The sequence below is a fragment of the Gekko japonicus genome, unplaced genomic scaffold (genome assembly GCF_001447785.1).
Source record: "Gekko japonicus isolate JY-2015 unplaced genomic scaffold, Gekko_japonicus_V1.1 scaffold1070, whole genome shotgun sequence".
Classification (NCBI taxonomy): Eukaryota; Metazoa; Chordata; class Lepidosauria; order Squamata; family Gekkonidae; genus Gekko; species Gekko japonicus.
This window is the reverse complement of record NW_015173153.1, coordinates 324,427-334,865: the sequence shown is the minus strand read 5'-3', so window position 1 is coordinate 334,865 and position 10,439 is coordinate 324,427. Positions and strand designations below refer to the sequence as shown.

The window sequence follows — 10,439 nt, the reverse complement described above, 5'->3', positions numbered from 1 at the left end:
AAAAACAGGACAGATGTGGTCCACATCAGTATGAAAAAGAAAACCTGAAATGAAATCTGTAAACTTTAAAATACCTCATCAATAAAGCTGAGCCTTGTTACAGCTAGTCTCTTCAATAATTACACTATAGAAAGTGAAGTAAATTAATTTTCCATATTTTCTATAAAATCACGTTCCACATAGTCCTCTAGGAGCTTCAGGGTTCTTGTGCTATTTCCAATGGAACTGTCTGTTTTGAGAGGCACTGAGCTATGTGTATTGAGGGACCTGCTGCTTTCAGTTTTAAAAGCACAGCTCAGTATCCTGAAGAATGGCATTAACTGTGTGATGCTGGATATAGAATGAAGATCCAGAAGTGGAAATTCATATTTTGTTGGTCTCCCATTGGTATTCAGTTCCTGCAAAAACATACAAAACCAGTGTTGTTGAGGCATATTTGCAGACAACGTAACATACAATGTAAATTGATGTATGTACTAAATACAAATTTCCATTTTAACATGCACTAGATTAAGAGTGGCTAACAGCCCACAGGATTGGTACATATAATAGGGTGTTTTTTATAACAAAACAACTGTACACATTTGGTTGCAGCTGCTAGTCCAGCCTAGGAACTCAAACTGAAGTTTGATGATGTTGGTCAGGTGTGACACTATTTACACTATTGCTGCTGAGATTGTGTGTGTAATATGGCACTCTAGGGATGGGCACGAACCTAAAAACCCCAGTTTGGGGCGGCTCCTGAACTGAACAGATCCAAAAGCCCCCCACCTGAAGTGAGCCAGTGAGTTCGGGCTGGGGGGAATCGCCCAGGAAGAGTTAAATGGCTGGCTGCCATTTAACTTGTCAGTTTCGCTTCCCCAGCTTTGGGGGGGGGGAGCAAAACTGATCAGTGAAATGGCACACAACCATTTCAGCCTAACAGTGGGGTGGGTCCACCTGTTAGCTATTAGGTTGAAATGGCTGGCAGCCATTTCACCAGCCCATTTCACTTCCCCCTGCTTCGAAGTGGGGGAGGGTGTTGGGTTTAGCAAGTTAAAACACTTCAGCAATTATAGAGTTAACTTTGTTTGCATTAGTCAACAGGAAGTCACATGTTCATTTGTGCCCAATCTGTTAACTAAGTGGAAAACCCGGGAATTTTGTAGGAGATCTTATTATAATGACCTGAACTTTAGCCCTGTGATTGGGAATCAATGTATTGGCTATTTAGCATATTGAGGTCCCTTTTTCCTGCCTTTGTCTTGGAGAAGGAGACATCATTCCAGTTTCTCTTCTTGTTCCTGTAACATCTTCTTAGCAGTAAAGATGTAGGGATCTAGTGCTTTGTTATTTTGTATCCCATTTACCTTTTCCCCATGGTAGTTTTCTAGTAAAGTTTTTTATATTTTACAAACATACAGATAGACTCAGTCTCTCAATCTTTGCGCTGCTGATTTAATCTCTGCTTAACTATATTTTTTTACAAAGAATACCCTACAGAGGGGGAGTGAAAACAACCGGTGAAATGGCTTGCAGTCATTTAAACCTAACAGCTCAGCTGCAGACCCCACACCGCTGAGCTGTTACGTTTAAATGGTTTCAAAAAACTGAACCGGACAAAAGTTTCCTGAACATCGCTTTGGGCCCCCCGAACCGACCCAAGTTCATGCTGAATTTTGGCTCACGACCCAGTTCATACCCATCTCCATGGCAGTCATTTCTAGCATTCACTGGGTAAAACCCAAGACGACACAATTCATTCGAGTTTATGGATGTAGAAGCTTTTCAAAAAGTTTTAATCCTGGGTTAAGTGCTCTCCCATGGTTTGACATTAACGTTTGGACTGTTTTTAATTTTAACACTTAAAATGGCAAACTATAAGTTTCTACTTGCTCTACAGAAATGCTCTGCTATTCATGGAACATGTTCTCTTTAGCTTCATTTTTATTTCTTTTCTTTAAAGTTTATGTACTTGACTTTTCAAATACATCTATTTTTAACAAGCAATTTGTGACAGGGTTGCCAACTGCAGCTTGGAAGATTCCTGGAGATTTGGGGAATTGCCTGAGGACATAGTGTCCACCCTCCAAAGCAGTCAATTTCACTAGGGCTACTGATCTATATAGTGTGGAAATCAGGTGAAATTTCTAGAGAACTCCACGTTCCACTTTGAGACTGGTAACCCTAACTGGTGAACATATTATCCCCCTTCCCCAGCAAGAATACTCTATTGTATTTATACTGAAGTCACACTAGTAATGCAGGAAGCACTGCACCCCATGTAAAGCTTCTGCTATTGCTAATTTTTTAAAAGGACATCTGTAACATACATCTTCAGATACCGGACTGTATCTGCATTTCAATACAATTTTACACTTGTGTCCCGACAAGAGGCTGTCAGGACTTGGGCCACCCTCACTGGCACCCCCCCACCCCACCAGTCCTGTGACCCAAGGCAGCTGAGCACTCACCCCATCAAGAGCCAGTCCAGTGGCCAGGAGGATCCTTGGACCCTGGGAGGAAGATACCGGTGATGACGGGGGCAACAACCTGCCCAATCATCCTGCCACAAATAGTGGATGGCCCAGCCATGGGTCTGAGCATGCCAGTGGGGAGTGGGATCAGCCCCCGAGCATGGAGGCCAGGTGATGGGGATGGCCCCCCAGAGCGATGGGCAGGGAGCGAGTCATCGCAGCGGCATGGGCCATTGCTCTGGCCCAGCCCAGGGACAGTGGGAGGCAGCAGGGGCATGCCCAGAAGCCCTGAGCGTTGGGGCTTATGTGTAGGGGTGGGGCCCACCTGATGGAAGGTTGGGACCGCCAATGGGGAGGGACCCAGGGAACAGGGAAGGGTATAAAAGAGGCGAAGTGATGGAGGTTGGGGAGGAGAAGCTGCTGGTGTCAGAAGAGAGCCCAGAGAGACAGTGGAGTAGGCACCAGGCTATGGCAGGTGCGCCTTGGGTGTAGTTAACCTGGCACCCCGTCCACATTTGAGACCTCCAGCCCCACCCAGGCTGACCAGGACCGAGTGGGGACAACGGCCAGTGGTGGGCATCTCTCACAGGCAGAGGCAGAGCTTGACAACTTGGAAGACAAAGGTAACACAATCTGTTCACTCCCTCACATACTGTTCGCACTGCTGTATATACAGGAAGGTATCTTTATGTATTCTATGTAGAACCCACCCCGTGGCTGTTTCTGCATTGTACACAAGAGATACACAAGAGTGCCGTGGAACATTTCACTTCCCCAGGCACACATGGTCATTCATTCATTCATTCATTCATTCATTCGGGACACAAAGGCCTGCCACGGAAGATAATGGCTGTACTTTCTGTGTGCCCAATACATACTGGGATGGAGTCTGAAAACTTAACAGTTTAATCAAGAACTTCCGAAGTAAACAATAAAGTTTTATATTAATAATATGGAAATAATGAAATTTAGTTACCCCAAACTTCAACTTGAGTAAATCCATGATTCTAACAATATGTGGTTTGTATTCCTGGTGATTTTCCATTAGATCCGAAGTCATGTTGTAAGTCTGTGTGTCCACCTCTGGAACAAATGCCCACCTGTACCTAAATGCAAAGAATCAAGCATGGACATTCTTCTGGTTTTAGAAAAAAATTCTAGTAAATTTCTGTACTTCTCATTGAATAGAAGTTCATTCAGCAATGGGATAGGTCCTTGCACTGGAAGACAGAGTAAATTTCATTTGCCTGGGAACAGTCCATGAACATGTAATACTTTTTTATAAAAACATGGTGAAAGAATGCTTTGCTGCAGATAATTTTATAAACGAAATTAATTGTCAAGAGAAAAAGGCCCTTTCTTCAATAAGAGGAAGGCCAAAAACTGGAGATCCCCACAAATCACAGTAGTCATATATCTGAGGATTTGTGCACTGAATGAATTCCTAATCAGAACAAGAACAGAAATTCGCCAGATAAGAATTTCCTTTCATCCCAATAGTAGTTCATTCAGCAATGATATGTCCAAAATGAAAGATCCTATGGCAGGACAAATCTTTGGTAAAGAAACACAAATTCCTCATAGCTTGAGGACACTCTGCTTTCTCCAAAATGTAGCCCCCTACAGAAGAGATGATATACATCAAGAATGCATGAACTAATAAAGCACTCCAATAACTCTATTTTAGGGGGCAGCTGAAGTGGCCATTCCTTTGACAGAATGTGCTAGGATATCCTCTTGCATGGAAAGGTCAGAAAATGAATAGGCCAAAGCTATATCTTTATTGTGAGACACCTTGAGTTCCACAAGGGAGAAAAGCAGCTAATAACTATTTTAAATAAATATTGCCTCCCTTAGCCATTGAGATAATGTGCAAACAGAAACTTTTCTCCCCAACGATGACTCATGGATTTGGAGAAACAGGTTGACATCTTTCCTGGTAGACTTTGTGTGAATCATATAGAGTTGACAGCCCTACACACACCCAGAGTATGAAACTCCTTCTTTATAGAAATAAGCTGAGAACCAAATGACAGAAGTATGAATTTCTGGGTCCTGAGACAATTAGCATTAATTTTTGGAATGAAGAAAGGATCTGGTTGTGATACAACTTTGTGTTGGAAAGTACAAAACTCCCTACAAACTCAAAGTACCTCCTAGCTGGATAACGTGGCTACCTGGAACAAGAAAAGCACCTTCAGAGAAACATCACCCTGAAGCCTGAAAGAAAGGTATGTCAGAGTTCATAGGACCACATTTGAACTCCGTAAAGAAATATGCTAGACAGGAGGAACAGAAAGTGTATGAATAGCTGATATCCAGATGTAGATTTTTATTTTTAGGGGATGCTACATAGGGCAAGGATTGCTCTCTTTAGTGGGCCTAACACCAGAGTCCAGAAAATTCTGTAAAAAAAAAGTCATTAAACGCTAAGCAAGAGGAAGCTGAGATTTCAGATCCAGAACATCATCTCAGAAAAGCCTTCTATGAGTTGATGTATGCTGTAATTGATGAACACTTGAGCAAGGCCAACAGAGTAGAGATGACTATGAGATGACAGCCAGTAGTGGTTAATGCTTGCTTTTCAATTTACAGGGGCCATATTAACTAACTCTTGGATGAAAAATTGGGCCTTGAAAGAGAAACACTGGGATCTTTTAGAGATGCCAAGGATCACTGACAGCGGTCTGTCACATCACTGAGCCATGGACACCTGGGCCTTGTCAGTGCAATCTGAATGACATCAGCTTCCAGCATCCTGATGGTCATTTGCAAGAGCAGAAGAGAGGGCATATAGCAGACCTTTGGGCCAAATGGCTTGAAAGCACCACTAGAGCTACTTCTCTAGTCCAGTGGTCATCAGCTTTCCTGACCGGAGACATGCAAGGAAATAAAGAAAGTCATGTGACAGGAAGACAGAGACTCTCAGTTACAGCCATGTCATGATCAACATCAGGAGAGCAGCAGAGCAAGAAATTTGATGGTCTTGAACATTTGGAAGAGGTATTTAGTACCTCAAAAGCAGGTATGTGCAGCTCTGTTAAGAAGCCTCTGAAAGCAATCTGAGGCAAAAAAACCTTTTTGGACGCTTCTGGATTTCTCCTTTCAACTTCTGAAAATCATTCTCACTCCTCCCTATCTGCACAAAAAAGGAAGCAAGAGGTGGATTTGGACATCCTAGAAAGGGAATAAGAGTCTCTGTGGAGAACGGGAAAGACAAGCTCATCTTGAATGTCAGAAAAGGAAAAAGAGGCCATAGTTTTAAGGCCTTTTCTTGCCAGCCTTCCTTTGCTTAATGCTGACAGGCAAGTAGATATAAAGTGGAACCGCTTGTGTGGAGTTACACCCTGATCTCTATGAACACCACAAATGGTGTCTTTCCAGGGAAATTACACAGGCTAGTAAATTTCCTTGTAACTGCTTAAGCTTGGCAGTCTCCCTTTTACTGCTCCTGGGACACAGGAAGTGAGAAGACAATAAAAGCAATAAAAGCAATGCCTCAGCTTTGTGTAAGAAGAGGGAACACTTCACAAAAAAGCCCTACAGGCACCTCCTGTTGAGGGAAATTACCTTTTCTTTTTTCTTTTGTTATGAAAACAACTTGGCTCCAAGGTCAATCAGATTTGCTCTGCCTTCTGATCCCAGGAGGTGGGTCTTAACTCCATTGCTGAATGGATTCAGGTGAGCAGCCGTGTTGGTCTGAAGCAGCAGAACAAGATTTGAGTCCAGTGGCATCTTTAAGACCAACAAAGTTTTATTCAAGGTATGTATGAGCTTTCCTGTGCATGCACACTTCTTCAGATACAGACTGAAACAGAATTTCCTCAAGACCTACATACAGAAAGATTGGGGGGGGGGAGAGCCAAGATGCATGAGTAAAGCTGCGATTGTATCAAGGCGACTGGTAGACAAAGAACACACTCCGGTCCAGTTGTTATACTAGTGAAGTTAAAGTGTAAGCAAGATAATTTATTCTGCTCATTTGTGATGCAGAGCAAAACTTGCATGTAAGTATTTCCTATACATTCATCTAGATGTGCTTGTTTTGTTTGTCACTGTGTAGTAGCTGGCAGTCTATGACAATAATCTTATATAAAAACACGACCCATTTACTATGGCTTAAACTTTTATGAGTCACAGCTCAGTCCGCCAAACATATGAAACAATATATTAGGTTGCCTGAAAGAGAGAAACGTATAAACAGAAAGCAACAAACAGCTGAAAGTGTTGGAAAGCACAACTTTCTAAGACATAGGTGGATCTTGGATCCAGGGGGGCAGCTGTGTTGGTCTGAAGCAGTAGAATAAACTTCCATGTCAATGTATCCGAGGAAAAGTGTGGGTACACACGAAAGCTCATACCTTGAATAAAAACTTTGTTCGTCTTAAAGGTGCCACTGGACTCAAACTCTGTTTTATAGGTAGATCTTGTTAGATCTACATATTAAAGCATAGTTCTAACAAGATCCAATCAGAGTGGGTGGGGAATCTCTCTCAATTGTGGCAGTTATCTAAGCAGTATGAATTTGAACACTGTCCTGTAAGAAAGGACAATCACCTTTTTAAATAAGTTGACCACACCCAGTCCCTGTAAAATCCATGTCTGATGGTATCAAATCTCCATATGAATTCCAACACAGCAGCTTCTTTGAATTTCTTCTGCAAAAGTACTCTCACCTTTAAGTCTAGGGAGACTGCAAATGCTTCCCCACTGTTCTCATACTAGTCACATGACACATTACAAGATCCAATATTGTGTGCATGGGCACTGGATTCTGAAAACTAATGTAACAATACTCTGCCTAAAACATTTAGCAGAGTACATTATTATATGTCCTTAATGTACAAGTGCTAGATGATAATATCTGCATCTGTAATAGAGCTATTTGACTTATTTGACTTGGGCTACAGGCAAACTTCACTGTAATCATACATTTCCTGAAGTTAAATCTACCATGGACCTTCTTGCACCTACAAGATCCTATGCACGTCTTCATTTCATGAAACTATAACCTAGAGATAGATAAAGATGGGTAGCTGTGTTAGTCTCTCTGTAGCAGTAGAAAAAAGTAAGAGTCCAGTAGCACCTTAAAGACTAACAGAAGTGAGCAGTGAATCACGAAAGCTCATACCCTACCGCATTTTTTTTAGTCTTTAAGGTACTACTGGACTCTTAGTCTATAACCTAGATACTATGATTGTTATGTGCTTTTCTGGCCAAAAATTCTATACCATTTGACTGTAATATTAATAAGAATTAGCACACTTACATTTGAAATAACTGCATCTTGTCAGGTGGAAAAGAAAGCGCTGTGTCCAAGAATTTACAGGCTGATAAATATAAGGTCAGTTCATTCTGCTGTATGTCGCTGAGTAAGGGACCGTTGCCATCTCCTGATGCTTTCTGTTTACTTAGTTTGCTATTGCTTCTGTAAGATTCATAAGTAAGCAAAACAGAGATCTGAGAACAAGCAAACCCTAGTAAGCTACGTTTTATTTATTTACATTATGTATTAACATTATTTACAGTCCGCCTTTATCATTTGGAATCCAGGTGGATTACACAGAGTGAGTCAATACAACTGCTGGATGGGACATTCAATAAACAACGCAATAGGATTAGGGTTGTAGAACTAATCATAAGTTTGAAAATGGAACATGACACATTAAATGATGCAAAATTCCACAGTAAGCTCAGCAAGAGTCAAGCTGAACTCCATCAAAAGTGGGGAGCACAATATCCCCGGCCCAAAGGATGTCCGCTTAGCCTTGACCAGGGACAGGTCATTTTCTGCCCTGGCCTCTGCCTGGTGGAACATGGTCCTCTTTAAGATCAGAGTCCCGTGAGACTTATTACAGTTTTGCAGGGCCTGTAAAATGGAGCTGTTCCACCAGCCCTTTGGTTGGGGTGGTAGAAGCCCAACCATATGGCCTCCGTTGCTGAAAACTGCCCAGCTAGCCTTTCCATCTTTGCTCTGTCATCTAGTTAGCATTGCTGGAACTATATGAGTGAATGTACTGGTTTGCCTCTTTTAATGTTTTAAATAATTTATTGTACTGTCATAATTGGTTTTAATAGTTTTGTAACTTCTTTGTTGTTAGCTGCCCTGAGCCCGCTTGCGGGGAGGATGGAGGAAGGTTTAGTTTCAATTTGTTCACTCTTACTGAATTTACTACAGCAGTCAGGCAGTTATTCAGGACCACTACTACATAACCAGGGGATTTGGATAAGGAGGTATCACTTCCCCATTGATGACATCCAACAACAAAGCTTTGAATGATTTGTCCTAAGGGCTTTACATAGAGATTTTAAAAAATGGGGGGATAGAATTGCACCCTGAGGAACTCCACAGGATAAATTCCACACACTGATGACAACTGGTCTCCCACAGGAATATTTTGAGTCCAATCTGTGAAGAATGATTTTAATCAATTCAGCGTATATACCCTGATATACCTACTTCTGCCTCTAGGTGCCTCAACAAGATGGTATGATCTACTGTACCAAAGAATTATAAAATCATAAAATCACAGAGCTGGAAGGGGCCATACAGGCCATCTACTCCAATCCCCTGCTCAATGCAGGATCAGCCTAGAGCATCCCTGACAAATGTTTGTCCAGCCGCTGCTTAAAGACTGCCAGTGAGGGGGAGCTCACTACCTCCGTAGGTAGCTGATACCACTGCTGAACAACTCTTACTGTAAAAGTTTTTCCTAATAGTCAAAAAGTACCTTCCCACCCTTAATTTAAACACATTATTGCGATTCCTATCCTCTGCTGCAAAGAGGAACAGCTCCCTGCCCTTCACTAAGTGACAGCCCTTCAAATACTTCAAGCGAACAATCATGTCCTCCCTCAACCTCCTCTTCTTCAGACAAGTCCCTCAGCCTTTACTCATAAGGCTTGGTCTCCAGGCCCCTGATCATCCTCCTCACTTTCCTCTGCACCCATTTCATTCTGTCCACATCCTTTTCGAAGTGACATTTTTTTCGAAGTGACACACAATACTACCAATGCTCCCTCTAAGCTGTGGAGTCTTATGAGCAAAAATTCAACTTTGTGAGCTACAGGCATTAAAGTTGTGAGCAAGTGATTTGGCTGCTGCATGAATTAGTTTGCTCTGGAGCCATCCTTCCTGAGCTAAGACAAAAATGTGAGCCAGAGGCTAAAAAACTGTGAGCTAGCTTAGAGGGAAAACTGGATACTATAGGTCTGGCCTAATGCACTATACAGCCAGGATTATGACATCTTGTGATTTGGATGTTATGCCTCTTTTGATACACCCCAAGACCACATTAGCCTTTTTTGTCACTGCATCACACTGGCTGCTTATTTTTAACTTACAATCCTCCCATACCCCACGTTCACACACATTGCTACACAGAAGTGTATCCCCCATCCAGTATGCGTGTTCCTAATTTTTGTTACCCAGATGTAGAATTCAGCACTTAACCTTGTTAAATTGCATCTTGTTCAAATCTGCACACTTTCCCAGTGTGTTGAGATCTCGTTGAATTCTATATCTTCTGGTGTGTTCTGTAAGCGTGTGCGTTATAAATGTATGTATGTTTGTGGTTGCTAACACATATGTACACACCTGGACTATGGTTATGAATCCCCATGGCTGGGGAGAGAAGCTGCTTGCATTGAAACTCTGTGTCCTGCAAAGCTCTTTGCCTGCTGTTTATGCAAATGCTGTTTGACTCACAGACACAGTTCAAGAAGAAGCAATCGCCATTGCTAGCAGCCCACAAAACAACAACTGGCATGGGTATATCCACCATTGATGAACTTTTGGTAAACACATAACCCTGGCATCTGGTTTGCATCCAAAAAGACAGTTTCCTGTTTTATGGTCGTTTTATGGCAGGAGACCAAGCTACATGCTATGCACATCAAAGGTTTGCCTGGGTACCCTCTTCACCCCTTTGGACCAGATGCCCCTCTTGAGTAAAGGTTTAGATTTCACATTGCCCACTCCTC

At 42.2% G+C, this 10,439-nt stretch overlaps 1 protein-coding gene across 1 annotated transcript in view; it reads right to left on the bottom strand.

The window, feature by feature from the left end:
• Positions 1–143: 143 nt before the first annotated feature.
• The window catches only part of DOPEY2 (dopey family member 2), a 92,053-nt gene continuing 81,757 nt past the window's right edge, over positions 144–10,439 (bottom strand). Inside the window, exons 37-39 of the mRNA XM_015422388.1 lie at positions 7,726–7,884; positions 3,433–3,562; positions 144–398 (exon numbers count right to left, since the gene is read on the bottom strand). Of these exons, the coding sequence (XP_015277874.1) occupies positions 144–398; positions 3,433–3,562; positions 7,726–7,884 (544 nt within the window). The remainder of the gene's footprint in view (positions 399–3,432; positions 3,563–7,725; positions 7,885–10,439) is intronic.